This window comes from Aristolochia californica, unplaced genomic scaffold (assembly GCF_029961685.1).
Source record: "Aristolochia californica isolate CCGP_79_NKW_82.1479 unplaced genomic scaffold, dmAriCali1.0.hap1 SCAF_7, whole genome shotgun sequence".
NCBI classification, from domain to species: domain Eukaryota; kingdom Viridiplantae; phylum Streptophyta; class Magnoliopsida; order Piperales; family Aristolochiaceae; genus Aristolochia; species Aristolochia californica.
Genome location: NW_027182268.1, coordinates 6,815,715 through 6,835,940, shown reverse-complemented (window position 1 = coordinate 6,835,940; position 20,226 = coordinate 6,815,715). Strand labels below are relative to the sequence as shown.

The 20,226-nt window shown below is 37.8% G+C and overlaps 3 protein-coding genes and 1 non-coding gene across 5 annotated transcripts; 1 reads left to right on the top strand and 3 right to left on the bottom strand.

Moving 5' to 3' along the window:
* Positions 1-485: 485 nt before the first annotated feature.
* LOC137936327 (mediator of RNA polymerase II transcription subunit 7a-like) lies at positions 486-3,378 on the top strand. Its single transcript, XM_068780920.1, has 5 exons — positions 486-684; positions 809-878; positions 1,490-1,656; positions 1,742-1,815; positions 3,079-3,378. The coding sequence occupies exons 1-5, from the start codon at positions 550-552 to the stop codon at positions 3,143-3,145; spliced, it is 513 nt and encodes a 170-aa protein (XP_068637021.1). The 5' UTR covers positions 486-549; the 3' UTR covers positions 3,146-3,378.
* A 3-nt stretch (positions 3,379-3,381) lies between these two features.
* On the bottom strand, positions 3,382-10,054 carry LOC137936326 (uncharacterized). The gene is made up of 7 exons (XM_068780919.1): positions 9,618-10,054; positions 8,494-8,579; positions 8,144-8,290; positions 7,913-8,021; positions 4,810-4,933; positions 4,180-4,450; positions 3,382-3,711 (listed from the first exon to the last, which is right to left on the bottom strand). Exons 1-7 carry the CDS (start codon positions 9,739-9,741, stop codon positions 3,604-3,606), a joined length of 969 nt encoding a protein of 322 aa, XP_068637020.1. The 5' UTR covers positions 9,742-10,054; the 3' UTR covers positions 3,382-3,603.
* A 978-nt stretch (positions 10,055-11,032) lies between these two features.
* TRNAV-CAC (transfer RNA valine (anticodon CAC)) lies at positions 11,033-11,106 on the bottom strand. Its single transcript has one exon. It is a non-coding gene; the product is annotated as a tRNA-Val (tRNA).
* Positions 11,107-11,309: 203 nt separating this feature from the next.
* On the bottom strand, positions 11,310-14,359 carry LOC137937642 (uncharacterized). 2 transcript variants are annotated; one of them, XM_068782750.1, is made up of 3 exons: positions 14,092-14,359; positions 13,307-13,458; positions 11,310-11,986 (listed from the first exon to the last, which is right to left on the bottom strand). In XM_068782750.1, the coding sequence occupies exons 2-3, from the start codon at positions 13,427-13,429 to the stop codon at positions 11,540-11,542; spliced, it is 570 nt and encodes a 189-aa protein (XP_068638851.1). In that variant the 5' UTR covers positions 13,430-13,458; positions 14,092-14,359; the 3' UTR covers positions 11,310-11,539. The 2 variants fall into 2 exon arrangements, with proteins under 2 accessions (XP_068638851.1, XP_068638850.1); XM_068782749.1 differs by having other exon boundaries at positions 11,310-11,992; positions 14,092-14,354.
* Between the last annotated feature and the right edge of the window lie 5,867 nt (positions 14,360-20,226).

The following is a 20,226-nucleotide window of genomic DNA, read 5'->3' as shown; positions in this document are numbered from 1 at the left end:
TTTCAGGTTTATTCTCCACTCCAATTTGGCCATATTTTAAATTAGAGAATCCACAAAGGTAAAACTAGAGCTATATCTGCAAACTTTTGAACGACATTAATTCACATCTTTTTATGAATTAAACCATCTGTTTTTCTGTTCCATACCTTGTTTTCACATATCTCGGTGCATTGATATATCACATATCCGTTGACACATATCAGATTTTATCCCAACTAATATAAGGGTATATTAATAGATATATATCGAATTCCACCGTGTCTGATATAAGGGTAGCCACCCCTAAACAGTAACATCCATTACGATTCGGACTCCTGAAACACTACGCCTACTCCACATTGGTGCCCTAGAATCCTGTACTTAGCGGACAGCTCCTATCCAAACTGAATCGTATCGGACGATGCTAAGTCCGATACGGATAGATGTTAAAGAACCGCGGAACATAGATTGAGAAGTGAACATGTTTAAATCTGTCGAAACTTCGACTCCGTTCATTCGTTCAGTCAGTCAGCCAGCAGGTTGGATCGAGAGAGGAGAGAGGAGAGTGGGATGGCAACGTCAGCTTACCCGCCTCCGCCACCGTTCTACAGACTCTACAAAGACTACCTCCAAAACCCCAAGTCGGCTCCCGAACCTCCCCCTCCCATTCAAGGCACATACAACCTCTATGGCGCTAATTACACAGTATAGTAGCTTCTTCTTCTTCTTCTTCTTCTTCTTCTTCTCATCTTGATTTGCTTTGGTCAAGGCCTGGATAGTATCTTCTTCCTTGAATTAAATTTCATTTTCTTTTTTTTTTTGGTCGTAGACTGATGATGTACTCCCTAGCTTGGAGGAACAAGGCGTTCGTCAGCTCTATCCTAAAGGACCGAATCTTGGTAAGTTTAGCGCCAAGCGTCGCCCTAGGGTTTTGTCTTTTTCGTTTGCTAAGATGGTACAGATCAGAAGCTTTCTCGGGCTTGACGACTTATGTTCGATATTTGGTGCCTCTTTTAGAGAGAAAAAACAGTAATTTCTGGGTTCTGAAGGTCCATCTTTACGTAGCTTGTTAAAACGCTGGAATTAAACTGTCAATCACTTTTTGTAATATTGAAGTGTAGTTAGTACTGCACAAGAAACCCGAACAGAGTTTCGAGCTAGTACTGCCTTTGGCTCTAAAAAAGGCGGGGCATATTGAATTTTCAACAACCAAGAGAAGATAAGTTACTATGCAGATTTATTACGGATCATATAACAGGATCGTAGTTTAGGATGAGGTTACATCTTCCTTCTGCATTTTGATAGAGCTCCTACCCTAATGTCTCTCATCTTTAACTATATGGTTATAATGTAGCTATTTCAAACTAGAGTAAGACTTTTATCTTCCTTATTCAGAAGAGAATTTTCTATTATTTAGGTACCAAGTTTCTCAAGCTTCTTTAACATTTTGTGATATATTTGGTTAATGATTTTACACTTCTATCCAGCTGACCTTTGGGGTTTGATCCAGATTACAAAAAGGAATTGAGATCACTGAACAGAGAGTTGCAGCTGCATATACTTGAGCTTGCAGATGTCCTTGTTGAGAGACCTTCTCAATATGCACGAAGGGTGGAAGACATTTCTCTCATATTCAGAAATTTGCACCATCTTCTTAATTCTTTGCGTCCTCACCAGGTAAAAGTTGCTCCTCAACTTGTTAAAACCACAATTTAGTCAAATAAATCTTGTCCTAAAATATTATATTTCTTAAAATTTTCAGGCCAGAGCCACACTAATTCACATACTAGAGCTGCAGATACAACGACGTAAACAAGCTGTGGAAGATATAAAAAGGTTTGTACCTGGCATGGATACTCTCTTGAGCCATTACCACTTAATTACTATTGGTTAGCACCTCCTACATTACTATTTCTTCTGCAAAATTAGAAATCTTCAGATCCGTTCAGTGGCACATGCTGATTAGCTTATGAGTTATGACCCCAAGTAAATCTGTCGAGTTTTGCATTTATGGAAATTCTGGTAGAGTGCATTATGGAAGGAAAACCACCTTGTTTTGTATTGTAGCTTCATGTTCATGCAATTTTTTATTTCTTACAATCTCCAATGCACAACTAGTTCCACAATGGGTGTTGAGGAGTCATTACTCTCCAGGCTGCATGTTCTCCCTTTCCTCAAACAATAGAAAACTTACCAAGCAATTCAACGTTTTTTCTTTTTCTTTTGATGTGTGTGTGTGTGTGTGTGTGTGTGTGTGTGTGTGTGTGTGTGTGTGTGTGTGTATGTAGCTGCTATAAGAGGAAGTGTTTACCTATTTCATTGAACTCTACTGCTTGCTATTGTTTACAGCAGAGAGGTGTTAAATGCCTCTGTGCAATAAGTGAACACTGAAATGCCACAAGGCATACACCATAGCAAAAGGTGTGATCTGATTATCTTTTTTTTTTTTTCTTTTTTCTTTTTTGGGAATTTCCACGAGTGATTACAAGTGCTCAAAGTCTCTGCAGAAACCAATTGAAATAACAAGGATTTAGCTACTAGGATATGCTCCCATGGGCTCTTGTCATTAGAAGATATATGAGAGTATATTAAGTTTTTTGGTATTGTCATGTCAAAGGACTAAGATGGAAGGAAAGCACAATTTTGGACATACAGCTTCCATGTTCAAGGACTTTGTTTTAGTCAAGTTGAGTGTGTATGTATGTTAACTTTTTCGGTTTCGTGCTGTAAGCAATTTCGCGGTATGTATATTACCTTTTAAAAAATTTCTTGAGACTATAGTTCTTATTTAGTTGAATATGTTCTACGCAATTGTCATTAACTCTTACCCAAGTCTGACACTATCAGTCCTTGCTTCAATTGTTATTGCTTCCTTTCTGAATGTAGTTTATTGCTCTTCTGATTGTGGGATTTGTTGTAGACATCACCACCATTATATCTTCTGTAAGATGTTTAATCCAGATATATTTTAAAAAATAATGCTTACAATAAATAAAAGAAGAGAAGAGGCTCAGAAATTAATCAGGGAGAAGAGAAGATGCAGAAATCATTCTATCTTCTGAATAATTCCTGACTGCATTGTATGTTGGCATGTTGCAGGAGAAGAGAAGATGCTCAGAAATTACTCAGGGAGTCGCTGGCAACATTAGATGGCCAAATCTCTTAAAATATGTGCTGAGCTGACAGAATTACATGTGTGAACTGCACATAATTGATAACCTTTGAGTTAAGTTTGTTAACCTGGTGATCGTTAGATGTTCAGAAATAGGTTGTGCGTACATTGTGTAACGCCATTGCAGAAATTTCAAATTGTATATTTTAACTTATCGTCAGGCCATCGTTTACTATCATTTTTAACTAAAAAATTGCTGCCACAGCCGCTGTGGCCATATTAACACAAGATTGGATCCCTAATCACCAAAGTAGTGAATTTCATAAACATTTTATGAATTTTCTTGATCAGATATTGGCGATGGAAATATTCACCAGGAAGGGTATAGACAGTGTGTTTATGATCCTGTGTTGTATGTGTTTCTAATTTCAAATAGCATTTACAAGTCTTAAAACTATATATAAAAATCCAACCCTCTTGGAGTGATCTTTACTTCTTTCCAGAGCAGACGGTTAGAGCAGCCCTAGTGCCTTCAATTGCTGAACATGCTCTGGTGGCAGAGGCGGAGGGTTCCATTCCCCGTCGGTCATCTCACCGTCTACATCCTCAACTACATACTCCTGACACAAATAGGATACAGATTAGTACTGACATAGGCAACTTTAGACATAAAATGGGTCAAGGTAATGAAACGTGAATATAGCAAATACTCGCTCTATTGCAGGTAATGAATAGTTTCAAGATGGGGAGGTTGCGCCAATAAGAGCAGATTGAGATAGAAATGGAGCAACTTCTACAATAAAAGTAAATAGTTTGATAATATTTGCATATGCTTTCCATGTAAAATGGCAAAAGGAGGATAGAAATAACTATTAACCATAGGAATACTCTAATGCCAGTCATTTTTCCTAGGAGTGAAACCTTCTGTAGGTGGAGATGGGGTACAAAATGTTTGCTGAGCTCCCATCACCAGTTGAAGAGCATCCTTGTTCCAATTGGAGTGAAGAGACTCTTAAGAAAATTTGTAAAGTGTGAACTACTTTAAATAAGAGAACTCATTTCAATCATTAAAAAAAAAAAAAACTCACTTTTGTTAGCATTCTTTTAGCAAGTATATGGTAATGCCGCTGCCAAATTCTTTGTCCCACCATGGTAGCCACTAGCACACTGTAGAATATCCCAATGACAGTGAAGAGTCCTAGCACAATTAAACCCATGATCAGTAGTAAAGGGAGCCCAGCTTCACCAGCTCCTCCCATACAACCACATTCACCTGCTGCACTCGCACAACTCTCAAAGCATGTGGTGCAGTCAGTCCACATACAGAGGGTCCCAGGTAAATGACAGTCAGCACACATTCTGCAGGACAAGAAGCGTTAACATAATCCATCATAAAGTTTTCAGTGGTTTGAAGCAAGACACATACAACAATAAGTTTCATTACTGTAAATTTGAGGGGTCCTGTAACCTATATAGCAAAGAAACTAATTCGGGTGTCCAAATTCCAAAATCCATTCTTGTTTTCTTTGTATTTCTAATACAAGAAGATGATCTTCTGAAGAACAGCTTAGACTCTGTATCATTTACCATTTCCCGAACATCAGAGTCAAATGATGCTTGTCACAAGAAAAGACTCAACCCAAATCAAAAGATAGTGATCTCAGAACAATAGATAGAGGGAAGGTAATTCGCATGGAACATATAATTCTGAAAGTTACCCAGGTTGACAGCAACAGAGACACAGTTCACGACATGGTTGAGCCAGATCATTGCGCACTCTTCTATCATAACAGGTTATGAAGCAACCAGATAGACCGAGCAGAGCAAAAAACAACAGTGCACCTGCAATCAGCAGCAACAGCAAGCTCATTAAGCCTGTGATCATGACATATGAAAGGGTAAAATCCTCATTTAATTCAACCAACAAATACTGATCAAGCTAATTGTACCCCCTCTCATTCTCAATAAAAGCTCTATCCCACTTTCTAAAAAAGTAAATACAAACAGATCAAGCCCGAACTTCAGTGGGCCCATAAAATTAAGATCTTAGTACCATATATGATAGAGCTTTTCCTCTATCTGTTCGTATAAGTTACTAGAAGACAAAAGCAAAGATGACAATCAAAGAGAGTCTGCAACTTCAGCATTTTTCTCAAGGAAAAGAAAAAGAACAAAAAATTGAGACCAAGAATCTCTGTAGCTTGAAACCATACTGTTTATTGGGCTTTTATTTTCTTCTCTTCCTTAATTTATACATTCCATCTGAAAGAAACAGCAACTTTTGACATTTTTCTGAAGCTTTTAAGGCTTTTTAACTTGGAACCATATTCTTTCTAAGGGTTCTATATTCTTTCTCCCTCAGTTTATGCATCCTCAATCTGAAAAAAACAGCAAGCCTCTCTTTTTCTCTTTTTCTGCTTAGTTGCTAAAAAAAAAATCTAATGAATGACATCTAAAAGTGTTGTAAGAATTGATACGTAGTGAATATTTAAGATAAACAACTTTAATGGAAGTAAAATTAGCATCTGTGGCCTGGCATCTGGAACTTAAAAACATCATCTATATAGACATTACAAGCTATTGAGATGGAAGACTTGTTAGTTAAATTTAAAAAGGTTTGTAAAGAAGTGGGGGCTCTCAGTGGTGGATCCCATTGCTTCATTACCGTAGAATATTCTCTAAAAGCTTGCTCTGGCAGTTCAACTTATTGTTTATTACTCTCAAATAACAGAACTTTAAATCAAATTCATGCAAAAACTTAAAATGACTAAGACTGATAGGAAATGAAGCTATTCTGTCTTGCAGTTTGATTGATTCTCATGGCTAGCGACTTAATAAACACAACTAAGTTAGGCCCCTGCCTTTAGGTAATACTATTTATTTGAAAGACATACGAGGCTGCTGAACCGCCTCACATCTGCGTCCTACCAGATGAACTACTACCATAGAAAAGTGCTTCTTTCTTAACCCAAAAAAAGTCACAGTCATATTCTCTAGCTTGAGAATTAGAAGAACTGCACTGTGGTTATGTTCTGACTGAACCTGAGCTTATACTATATCTATAAAGCCCTTATACTCTACTATGGAGCATGGAATCACAAAATAGAACAAAGCAAAATCCAATGGCAATCCTTTCAACCCATTAGCAGTAAGCTTTTGAAATGGCATTCCACCTGCACTCAACCTAACCAGTTCAAACCAAAAAAACATATGGGCTTATGGGATCATCAAAGGTATTAGAAAAATACCATATGGTAGAGGCAACTAGTTATATCTTTAATAAGCTGACATACTTCCCGATGCTCAATATCAACTATGAGTTATAAAACTTCCTCTGAGAAAGACTTTTTTTTCAGATGTTGGTGAGGCAATGTGCACAGACTTCCTGATTGGGCAAAAACAATGCTCAAACTTCGAGAGCATGATTTTAATTTCTATTTAAGGAAAAATAAAAATAAAAACAAGGCACCACAGCAAGATAAAATTAAAAATGCATAAGGAGGGAGGAAAAAACATGAAACATAAAAGACAAGACAGGGAAAGGGCAAACTGCAAGCAGAGTGTTTACCAGTGTGTTTACCTAGCTAGTACATCACCCAAATAATTAGCTCATAAAAAAATTCAAAACTATTATAGCAATCGCATCAGGAACAAAAGTAAGCCTGGAAGACAGGCTTTACTTATTCCCTTGTTAGTATCTTTCACTCATCTGTTAAAGAGAACAAAATTGATCCAGAAGCCAAAAGGGTGTTTATCCAGTTTATAGGGAGTAGAAACCAACATTTATTAAACATACCTAAGTTAGCAACAAAATGGCCAATTCCAAGCAGAATAACAAAAATGATTCAGTTGAAATACCTGGAGATATATCTCCATGAATTACGAACTTAATTTGTCAATGGTAGTTCCATTAATAGACAAAAACGGTTAAAAAATCAGTGTTCAATGAGCAAGCAAAGACAATACTCATGCACAAAGAACCACCAAATGAAACAAGCATAGAATATTATAAATCATATAACCAAACTTGGAATTGTGAGTTTAGTTGTTCATGATGCCATTAAGTGATTTCAATTTTCAGCACTCTTTGAACCAATATTTGAGAATAAGAAATGGAAGGTCCCTCTTGTTGTTAAGTATCCTATCTATGTTTCAGAAGTTTTTTCTTTTCTTGTAGCTTGGTCTGTTTTGAGCCTCTTTTATCCATTACTCTTTCAATAAAACATCATCATTCAAAAAATAATAACAATAAATGATGAAAAAAGAGATATCTATGAAATGATTACAACATTATCTAAAAGTCAGATTGAATGTTTTACTTAATGCACTTATTTATTTTTAGATCTTTTCATAAAAATATCCATTGGAGAATTCTTGTTCAAGTTTTCCTACTTCATAGCCAATTAATTAAATATAAATAAATAGCTATGAGCGCTTAAAATGGTTGTGTAGATTTTGGCTAGAACAGTAATCCTGTTACAAAAATTTTTAAAGTCAATACCTATAAAGCTTCATTGTAAGTCGTTTTTTAATTCTGAAAATTCTGGATTCCATTATCTATGCATCCAAAAGGATGATGTACCATATACTCCTATATATGATGATGTTGGCTCAAAACTCTATTCTCCTGACTCCTTGTCTGTACTCTTTTACTCTCATTCTTTCCTTTTCTCTTTTTCAATTAAAATTTCACCATAAAAAAAATTGCAAACTATTATGAAAAATACAAGCTCCAAACAGCAGAAGGAAACTAGCCAAGAAAAGAAAATAATCTAAAAGCAAGATAGCTTTCAATTACATATTCCATATCTCCAAACTCACCACATATGTAGTAGAAACTTAGCGCACTTTCAAAACCCCAGACTAAACGCAGCCAGCTTTGCTGATATCTATCAATCAGACACACTAAATATGCCAATGATGCAATCACCTGCACAACAAAAGAAAAATATATTATATACATATTAAAAAATGGATAAGGTAAATACTTGTGATAAATTGATGTATAAAAAGAAAGAAAATGACATAAGAAGAAAAAAATTAAAAACTCACAAGCTGAACAGCTGCAAAGATAAATACTATATCTCTAGTGACAAAAAAGCGAAATTTCAGGGTTCTCCACTTCCTATCTGCAGGGAAATGCACTCTGAGGTGATAAGGAGCCTTGCAGGTTGTACAGTGAGCAAATGCAAATCCTTCCTGCATAACAGAAGTTGTGTGATCTGTTTACATAGGAGAAAAGGGGCAAACAAAACAAACACAACAGACATCACAAAAAGCATGCTCCTCTTCAGATGAGAAGCAAGAGAGTCAAAACCCAAACATGAGCAAGGATAAAACAAATATTGTTCATAAATTGGTACTAATCTAAAAATTTCTATATCTGTTAAAATAGTACCTACCCTAACAGCTCGCCAATGATCCAGACATGCGCGATGAACATACTTTGAGGTTCCTTTACATTTGCAAGGTGCAATAAAATCCCTGCCTATAAATAACAGAGACAAAAACTCAGGTCAACTAGAAATCAAGAAACATTGGTTCAGTAACGAAATGCCAAAACATATCTCTTGTCCCATTTGATCAGGTCTATTCACCAAGCAGAGTATAAGCTCATAAAGAAACATATTCCAGATAGTCTAACTTCAAAAAAGTATTAGCAGAAAGTACACAAACATAAAGAAACATATTCCAGAAAGTCTACCTTCAAAAAAGTATTAACATGACAAAAAGAACAAAAGAAACAATATACATGCCTTTATCAAAAAAGTTTAACTAACATGACTGCCTAAATAACACTCTTTAACTAGGACATGCAGCTGCACAAATTAAAAGCCCTCAGTCAATAAAACTTGCATATGCATCGAAGAAAACACAAAAAAGAACTTCAAGAAATATCACCGCAATGTTTTGAATTTTTTTTTCTGGTACAAGAATTTTGAAATCTCTAGTTTCTATTACATAAGGTAGGAGCTCCAATTCTAATTTGGGATCTAGATAAGTTTCAAAGTACAAAATTGTTACGTTTCAAATTGCCACGGTATAAAATGCAGAAATCACGTCAGAAAAAAGCCAGCGCATCGATCCATTTTAATTGCCTAAACCATTTCCCTCAATGTGACTTAAAACCACAGTTCTCTGGCATGGCTCTCTAAAACAATGTCACAATCCCCGTAATTGCTCAGACGCCTTACGTGTTTTCTAGGTGCATAGCCAAAGGGAATTCAGATAGTTGTCCACAGCAGTCCATGCTCCCCAGTTCAACAAGTAGAATGGATTTTAAAAGAGTACAGTAGAAAACAAGTATGCAACTAACCGGCATGCCATGCACCTCAATTTCACCATCTTTCGAGCTGTCCTATAAACATAATCACCCAAGAATACAATAAAAAGCAAATAGAGACTACGAAAACAGCCTCATTCTCGAATTTTGAAAAGAAGTCAAGGCCCTATGATCCCTTAAATCAAACGAGTATTAGCTAAGCTAAAAAACGATCAAATTCACTAAAGCACATGCGAAAGCTACCCTCACTCTCGAGACAGATTCTGCATTGAATTTGCTCGCCTGGCCCCGCTTCAAGATCAATTTCACTCGGTTCAGGAATCGGAGACGGCGCCATCAAAGGAGAAGAACTTGCAGGATCCGCCATGTGCGCCGTTCGATGCAAATAAGAACCGATGAGATTCAAATGGAGAAGAAACCCATGGTATCAGGCCCTAAAACTCCCTTCCGCTACGCCCGAGACCTCTCTGGTTTGCAATTGCAAACTCGAAGGCTTGTAGTTTTCCTAGTTTTGATCGATTGGCGCTTTCTTCAATTACCAAATTACCCTGAACCTCCCCCCACAGTGGGATACAGCTACTGTCGACTACACCCGTAATGTTGGTTGCTGGCTTTTTTCAGCCATGAACGGACATTTGTTTAGCTTCGAAAAGCACTGAAGACATCTGTTCTTGACAAGCTTGCTGTTGCTTCCCTCAACCACCCAGTGTAGGACTCGAACCCCAAAGCAACCGCAGCGACTCGGACGCTTCCCAAAAGTCTCATGAGAGATTTCTACGAATGCGTTACAGCATGAGACTCAATCTGAGGTATTTGTTGGCTGGGTCCCGTGAAAATGGACGAAACTGATTCTTTCAGGAATAGATGGTCCCGATTTTCTTTTACGCTGAGACGCGACTTAAGAAGCCAAATCTAATCTAAAATTTAATTACCATTAAAATATTCGGAATCAAGATTATTAGTGTGGTTCTTTTAAGAATGACAATCGTAATTAACGGTTAATTGCCTTAGCCTAAAACTAAAAGTTCTATACGAATATTTCTAATTCCAAATTAATACTTACATAATCTACTAATAGTTAAAACCGAACCGGTAAGATAACTGATTTTGACTAAACCGGGGTCAAACGGTAGGTTAGACCAAAATGGGATACTACTACTAGATTTTTTAATACTCATGCAAGTGTTTGGTCTCCACTTTCAATTCGGCCTATAAAGACACTAATTATTGAACCGAATTTGATTCTATTGGTCTGATTTATGGTGGGACCAAACTAGTGGAAAAACTCATCCGATTTTAAGGTAAATCTATTTTTTTATTGAAAACTCGATACGATTCAAATTCACCTGAAAAATAATTGACAAATCTGGACTCAAAATAGTATTAAAAAATTTGAGTTAAGACCCTAATCACTCATTTCACTCCCGAGTTTTGACTAATCAATTCCTTGAATCGGAAAAAAAACGAATTTGTTTTGCCCAATACGTGAGCTAACTTAGGAATAGAGCTGACTATTTCCTAAATGAGGAAATTAAGAAGATAAAGTTTTAGCTAATAAAATAAATCATACAGCATAAATTTTTATATATATAAAGATAATATAAGGTGTGTAGGTGCTTAGTTATTAGTTAAATGAAAATTATGAAGGAAAAAAGAGATGTCTGAGCCCGGGTTCGAACCGGGGACCTCTAGTGTGTGAGACTAGCGTGATAACCAACTACACCACCCAGACTTTGTGACCACGTAGTTAGGGTTTGAAAAGAAATCTAAATTTCCCTCCTTTTCCCATGATAAAATCATTTGATTCTTTTCTCAAGGGAAGGCATTAAACAATAAAAATTCTGATCAATTGCTGCCTGAATTCAATAAGGCAATAGTCCACATTAGATTCTATTGAGTAAAGAACATTGATCCAAAGAAATGCACAAGCCACAGTAGCCTAAACAGTGCTTAATTTTTATAAAATGGAAAAGTGGGAACAATCTTTTGCTCATTAAGCCTGTTGCCGGGGCTTAAAGATCTAAATGTTCTCTCCAGTTACATAGATAACAGTGATGCTAAATAAACCCATCATAAGCGGGCAGTCATCCTTAACATATTGTTTGCCTACAGCCAACAGTAAAAGAGAGTAAAACACAGACGAATCCTCCCCATAAAAATTCCTCTCACTTCTTCCTCTTCTTGGGAGGTTGAAGGGCCTCTTCCTCCTCGTCCTCGTCCTCCTCTTCGTTCTCTTGATCCTCCTCTTCCTCCACAACTTCTTCCCCGTCTTCCTCACCCTCCTCTTCATCCTCTTCCTCCTCTTCATCCTCTTCCTCATCTTCATCGTCATGGTCGTCACCTTCTTCTTCATCTTCCTCTTCGCCGTTTTCTTCACCTTCCCCCGCAGGAGGTGCCTTCTTGCTGCTGTTGCCATTGGGGTTCTTTTCGTAACCCCCTCCTCCTTCCTCTGAAGAGGGTTCGTCTTCACCTTCTCCTTCGAAGCCGCCTTCTTCATCCTCCTCGTTGTCGTCATCTTCATCACCTTCTTCAGCATCAGCTGGTTTGGATTGCGTTTCCTTCTCATGGCTTCCTTTCATCTTGGCCTCAACACTTGATGTCCCAAACAAGTCCTGTAGCTATTTCCAGACAAAAAGGGTACGTCAGGGAGGTTAGAGGGTACTTCGCATGAAGAAGCATAAAGAGCATCCATGCAGAGTCACAGCTTTATCAGAATGAGGATGGAGAATGGATAACATATAATGCAAGTCGAAAAAACCACGGTTTCCAACAGTAGGGTTAAAAAGAGATTGATATCTGCTGAAATGGAAAAAGTGGAAAAGTGTATCTGCATGATTAGAGAAGTGAATGAATCAATTCGTCCCACAAATCAGTGAATGCAAATCTAAAAACAAACACTTAAAAAGAGATGAATGGATGGAACAATTATCATAGACCGCTTGTCCTTCCCATGAATAAAGCAGATATTCCATCGTCCCAGATCGGCTGAACAAAAAGCTCAAACTGTAAGGCCAACCCAGAAATTTTTGGACAGTAACTTCACCGACCCTTTTTTTCTAAAATTACAACACCTACCACCTTCCCCCGAGCATTATAATTGAGTTGCTGCCGACAACAATTCAATCACCACAGAGAACGGACACAATTTAAGCTCCGTTTTTTTAATCAAACACGTAAAAACTTGCATCCAACAGATTCAATTACCATAAATTTTATAAAAACACAACTCATGTTCAAAAACCAAGATCGCATTCATCCAAGAACAATCCCATAATCTTTTCCCGGGAAAAAGGACAATCCGTCAGTCCCATATAATAATGTGAACACTCTTGGAAAACAAATGCTTCCTAAATTGAGAGTAATAAATCTAGGTTGACTGCAAGAGAACGGTTGGACTACCACAAACGGTCCAACAAAGTAGAAATGATAACGAACCGGACCCACATAAAAGGAGGTGTCCAGACAACCGGCTCAACTTTCAAAATATCGTAATCCCTGACACAACTTTTTTAAAAACAGAATATTCGAGTATCTCCCAGCTTTATAATTTCCAATAGAACAAAAAAATTAGCATAAATTACAAATAAACTACCCGTAGATACATCCTTTCGGTTTTTACTGAAAAATCGAGCGAGACGTTTTTTTACATTCCATACTGGAACCTAAAAATTATTCAAAACCGCAGCCGGAAACATTTTAGGGTTCCGGAACAAAGTTACCCCGACGCGTAAGTTAGCACCAAGGCTGAACAGGTAAAGAAGATGATGCGTCTTCCATTGTTCCTCGTTTTTACCCGAAAATACAAAGCTTTCGAACGCGAGAAGAAGCGAAAAAGTACGACAAAAGAGCGGTTGAGCAAACCATGGTTTCCTTAAATCTATTTAGGTTAATAGAAAATTAGTTGGGTAATAAAAGTCATTAAACAAACTTACATGCGTCGGGAGCTGGGATTTGACCAGTTCGCAAGTAAGTAGACAGGCGAGGATTCCAGACGCGGCACACGTTAGCCGACTCTGGTTGGCGAAGACCACAACAGGGCCGTCGTTGGTGTCCATCCGTAGGGCCAGATCTCGTATCGGAGAACCTGAGAACAGCGTATCGAGTTCACAGCCGTTAGATCGCAAAGACGCAGAAGAACTGAAAAAAAAAAAAAAAATCATCGGAGAGGGAGTATTTTTTGAAGGGGAAAAAAACTTTTTCTCTGCAAAAAGGTTCAGAATTTTTTTTAGGAAATATAGCCGAAAGAGTTCAGCTGATCTTTAAGGAAATGGACAAATTATAGAACTTCAAGAGGAAAAAAAATCCCACCGGAATTGATGAGCTAGCCAGAAAATCACCATTTTTCTGATGGAAATGAACTTTCTTTGCAAAGAAATCATAATTTCCAGTCCAAAAAAACAGCTCAAACGCTTCAACTCGAAAAAGAAAAACAGAAATTTCTTCCAGACAAAAGTAGTTCCTCTAAACAACAGTTATTTCAAACGTTAAAACAAGGAAAAAACCGAGAAACACACTCACAAACCTCGCACACCACCTGAAACACAGCAACAACAAGTAATTCTCTGCAAACCACAGACTCCGCCACAAAACAACGAAAACCAACACAACCACACAAAAAAAACCACCATTTCTCACCATTTCCGACGACAAACTCCATCAAATCCACCAAACGCCTCAAAATTCCCACCTGAACACCAAAATTAAGCACATAACTCACCTGGAGCGAAGATCTGAGTACAGCGTTAGCAGATCTGACGACTTTGCGCTCTAAAACTTCACAAATCCAGCATCGAGAGCTCCTTTCCTTCACAGCCGTCCGATTTAGAGGGAGTAAGCGCAGGGAGCTTCAGTACGCAGGCTTTACTCAGGAAACTGCCCGTGATTTTCACTCCGGCTAACAGGGGAAGCCTGGACGGGCAGGTCGGGCAGCGCTTCGAGGGATTCTTCTCCTTCACCTGTGCCCGCACAAATAGTTTAAACGAGCAATTTGAGAAGTAATTTAATTAAGATATGATTTGTGGAAATTGGTCTTAACGCACCTAAACAAGCGAATAGGTTTCGAGCAGGGTTTGAGTTTAACGGTGGTTAAGAGTGGTTAGTTGGCGTTTCGTTTTGGTTCTGAACTCTCGAGAAGCGTCACGTGCTATATCGCGAGAAATTGATTACTAGAGGCGTCGAATATTTAAATCGTTAAATAAATAAAATTATATTCATTTGACTTTCTTTTTGGGGGTTTGGAAATGGAACGATTTTTCAATAATTTTTCTCATGTGATTTTTTTTTTTTAAATTGAGGCTTAGGAGTTATGTGCACGTCGAGACTGTACATTATTTTTAATATTATTACTTAAATTTATGTATATCATTAGGGTTTATATGTTACTATCAAGGTATTATAATCATTAATCCGTCTATCGGATTTTTTTCGTATATTAAAAGACCTTAAAATTCCATACATATTTGGGTGTATCGGTCAATGTATTTCTCCGTATCAAATGATTTAAGGTGTATCGGTCAATGTATTTCCCCGTATCAGATGATTTAAGGTGTATCGAGTAATTCTTATAAATAATTTACTTAACTTTAACCATGGCTACGATATTCGACCAATCCCGTAAATTCTACCAATTGGACTTATTCAATTTGGTAAATGTATAAAATTAGGAAAAATAAATGATAATTGGACTTATTATAATCATTTTTTGTTAAAAAAAATTAAAATTCCACAATACTATGTGCAAGCTTGACATGGTGGTGATACATCTGAAGCAAGTTGCCTGAGTTGAGTCAAATTTTCTTTATCGGCACGCCCCACCTTCTCCCTCTTAAATCCAAGTCAACTCACTGAGTGGTAACTCGCCAATAGCAAATTCAAATAGCGCCGCTCAAATTTATCGATATTTTCTCATAGCTGACGAGAAAGAGGTAGCAAAAAAGACGAGAAATATTAAATATCCTGATTTTCTCGCGCAGGGCACGGCACCTGCCAAGTCGCAGGTTTCTTTAACCTCCAGCTTCCAAGGGAGCCCAAGGAAAAACCCGTGCGCCCCTTGGCCGGGCAGCAGGGGCAGTGGGACAGGTCTCTCCTTTGGAGTCTCTAGTCTCTACCCGGAACCATATTCCGCTCCGCATCGTGTTCTTCTCCAATCCTCGACGATGATTGCATATGATTCCATCCTCGGACCCACCACATTCTAGTGCTTGCCACGTGTCAAGTTTCCGCGTCACTCCATCTCCACGTACCTCGCTCACCCCGTCTTTTCCCGATACAGAGAACCGTATTAAGTCTTTTCGTCTTGATTTTTAATATAAAAAAGAAAAAACCCTCATTTATCTAAAAAACAATTCGCAGTAACTTTACACGTGTGAAGGAGGGGGGATCTCCGGCAGAGCTGCGCACACGTGAGAAGCGTCATCGGTTACTTAAAAGTAAGATATTTTGTGGGACCCAGCTTATCGCTTGGCGCCGCGAGCAAGTCTGACGTGTCGGCTCTTTGATTTGTTTTGGGTTTCCCATTTGGTAGTTGGAGCAATAAATAATATAAGGTTTCTTTAGGATGCTTATAAATTATGTAATTTATTAACCAAATAATTTATTAAAAAAACTAGTTAGCGATAGGGTTGGCATTGAGTCCAGCCAGCTTTTCAAGTTCAGCTTGGCTTGGTAGATTGAATGTAGAATTGTCATATTTTTAACCAAGCCAAGTCGTAACCTTAGGGCTCTAACTTTCGCCATTATGCTTCAGTCAAGCTCAAGCTCAAGACTGTGGCTGGGCTCCACCTCAAGCCGGAATCCTAATGGTTGAGTGGACTCTTTTCCACCTAACTTCAAAGAACGCCCAAGCATGTGTTTCAATAAATAACACCGGTTCGAATTCGACTCAAATTCAAACTTGAAATAAGATTTATTAAATATAATAAGTAAAATCTCAGGATTTTTCAAACTCGACTTGTTAGCTCGTGAGAGTTGACTCGTAACATAATTTTTTACAAAAACACCCTTCCTTTACTCTAATTGTTCAACCCTTTTGGGTCCCTCAATATCTAATGTTATTGTTTGTCAATGGAATAAATTGGTTACTATATATCTATTAAATTGGTTATTATATATCAGCGTGCTCTGCAATAAAGTCTTTAACTCTTATGTAATAACTTTTAGTTCAATAGTACTAAATTCATCCCAATATTTTTTTAATTTTTTAATTATTATTATTATTATTATTTTGAAGTTTTAAATGGAGATCGGAGCTCAAACTCAAACTCCATTAAAATATTTGGGCTTTAACTCGATTCCAATTTTAGGCTTGAGCTTGAATCAAAAGTATTTAGATCAAACCAAGTACAAACATATATAGGTTCGAGTTTGGCTTGATGCCACCCCTAGTTTTGAGATATACAACTGACCCCAAATGCAATAAAAACTTGTCTCCAAGAAGCTCATTACAAACCTGGAATAATAAACTCAACAAAGTCTTTAAGAATTCAAAACAGGATTTGAGTAACCTCTAAGTTAGCTTTTATTATGATAAAAGGTGGAAAAGAAATACATCAAGATGCTGTTAAATACCATTGATGAAAAGGAAAAGAACTTGCAATCTTTTGAGTACGAATCAAATTAGAAATGTGAGAGTTGAATAAAAACAATTAAAAGAATAACTACAAGATTCCTTGTTATGGTCTTGGGTTAAGTACTTTGTTTTTCGCACCTAACAGGTCGGTCTTTTCGGTAGTATTGGCTAGGTGCTTAACATGTAGTATTAGAGTGGGCACCCACGTCGCGAGTTCGAATCATGGCGTGGGTGATCACGAATCCCAGACTCTGGCAATATTGTGATAATGTAATAGTCTCCCCCCTCGCCGCAAGTGTGGCCGCCAGGGACGTCGGCTTGTGAAGTTGGGTGTGATGTTATGGTCATGGGTTAAGTATTTGGCTTTTCGTACCTAACATGCCGATCTTTTGGGTAGTATTGGCTAGGTGTTTAACATTCCTCTTTCTTTCTCTTTCTCTTTCTCACTTATAGGAAGTAGATGGGCAAGGAATCAACAAATCAATGGGTATGAACAGAGCTTCAATTCAAAAAAATTTAGTTAAAGTCAGGGTAACAAGTCATGAAAGAAAGCTCATGGCCTGAAGAGAAGCATAAAATTTATGCCAAATTGTTTAAAAACAAAATGAAATCTTTCTGTGTGCAGGCTTTAATAGAATGTATGTAAATTTGAGTAGCTTAATTGTAAGAAACTAATTGTTTCCATCAATCTGTGATTTTGTACCTTGATTTTAGGAGCTAAATTGGACCTAAAATCAGCATGTAATATCTTATAAATAACCTCCTAAACGGAGAAGATTACAACGGAAAAATTCTTTGAAATCCTTCGATTTTACATGTTATCAGAACGGGAGAATTCTCTTTTCCTTCCCGTCTCCGAAGATTAGAGCTAAGTGCTCCCGTACTCGCCGACATCATCGACGAATGTAGCCAAAAAAAATTGTCGCTAAAGGAAGCCGACGAACTCTGTTTTTTTCCTCTGCGACTGCCGACGGTCCCGTAGCCAAAACCTCGTTGCCAACGATTGCTGACGACCGCCGACAACCGCATCGAATCAGACCAAAACCGAACCAACCCAAACTGGACCAGACTGAACTGAACCAGACCGAACAGAACCGGACTTGAATCTAACCCGAACCGATCCGAACCAGACCAAACAGAATCGGACCGAACTTAACTATCGAACTGACCCGCACCTGACCCAAAATTCGAATTAACCCAGAGACAGACAATGGGGAGCTATCGTCCAATCTCCAGCAAAGCTAACAACCGGGTATGCATTCATTGTGGGAAAAAAGGTCATTCGCGACAGCGATGTGACGAGATTATTGGTTATCCAGAGTGGTGGGACTTCTCAAAAAAACCTTGAAAAAAGATTGTTGGGGAAAAGCTGCTGCCTACGACGAATGTTGCCCATCCAGGAATTATCGGTAAAACTTCAGTCTTCTCTGCATATTCTAAGAATAGAACTTGGATTATTGATACAGATGCATTCGATCACATGATAAGGGATTCCATTCAGTTAAAATCTGTCCTACCCTCTCCTCAATTCGTTATTTCTACCACCAATGGTAGTACCTCTCCTATTACTGGGGAAGGATCAGTTATCTTGTCGAATAATCATACATTAGATATTGTCTTTGTTGTTCCATCTCCTGAATACAATTTGTTGTCTGTTAGCCAAATTACTTCAACTCTTGCTTGTATCGTAACTTTCTGGCCCTCCTATTGTATCTTTCAGGACGTTCTAACCCGGAAGATTCTTGGTTATGGTCTTAGACGGGGCAAACTCTACTATTTGGAGTTAACAGAGAATGGGGGATCAAAAATCAGTCAGGCAAATCAAGCTAGTAGTGAAGACAGTGTTCAAGCTTATATGGTTATGGCACCGAAGACTCGGTCATCTTTCCTTTGGTTATCTTAAGAAATTCCGAGCATAACTCTTTTCTGGTTTGAATAATTTGGATTTTCATTGTAACACTTGTGAACTGGCTAAGAGCCACCGTATCTCTTATTTATCGAGTTTGAATAAGTGTTATGAACCTTTTGAGGTTATTCATTCTGATGTTTGGGGTCCTGCAAAGGTTCCCTCTATTTCTGTAGCTCAGTATTTTGTGACATTTATTGATGAATGCACTAGAATGACTTGGGTATCCCTGCTTATAAAAAAGAGTGATGTGTGTCTAGCTTTTCAAAAATTTTACCAAATGGTACACACTCAGTACCAGAAACTGATTTGTGTTTTGCAATCTAACAATGGTACTGAGTTTGTCGATGCTTCTCTAAGTAATTTTTTTGACAATTATGGAATTCGTCATCAAACCTCATGCACCTATACTCCCAAACAAAATGGATTGGCAAAGTGGAAGAATAAACAACTTTTGGAAGTAGTGCGTGCTTCTCTCTTTGGCATGAACATGCCTCGATTTTATTGGGGTGAAGCTGTCAAATCTACTGCCTACCTTATCAATCAAACACTTTCTCGAGTTATAGACTTTCAAACTCCTCAACAAAAATTGTACTACGTAATTTCCATTCCCTATCTTTCGAATCTTGAACCCCAGGTTTTTGGATGTACTGTATATGTTCATATCCCAAAAATCTTGCGAAATAAACTTGATCCATATGCCAAACAATGTGTTTTTGTTGGCTATTCTGATTTTCAAAAAGGATATCAGTGTTATGATCCACACACCCGAAAGCTCCATGTAACTCTTGATGCCTTTTTCCATGAATTAAAACCCTATTACTTAGGAGGAGTTTCTCAGAATTGTCTTTAGGGGAGAGCTCAAGTGAAGAGAATAACGGAGGGGGCGAGTTTATTGAGTTAGAAGCAGTGAATGAGCTGTTTAATCAACAAGAGAATAGTGGAGGTGATGAGTCAAAAGCGGTGAATGAATTTTTTAACCAACCACGTCGTCATGATGTGCAACAAGATTGTGCTCCCAACCATGAAGCCGAGAGTGAATCATTAATTGCTCCTGAAGAATCCTCAGAGTTGCCTCCGTTTGCATCATCAACTGAAGAATCAACCGACAATGTTCCTCCTCAGGTAAATATGAATCTTGTGTTTGATGAATCTATTAAAATATGTGTTCCTACAAAAAATATAACTCCTAGATATCCACAAAGATTGAATGGGGGAGTTCCAAAGAAACAGTATGAATCTAATCTTGAAGCCAAAACCAAATATTCTATCAACAACTATGTGTCCTCCCATAGGTTGACTAAATCATATACATTTACTGTTGATCAATTATCCAGGGTTTCTATTCCTAGTAATGTGCAGGATGCATTAGCTGATCC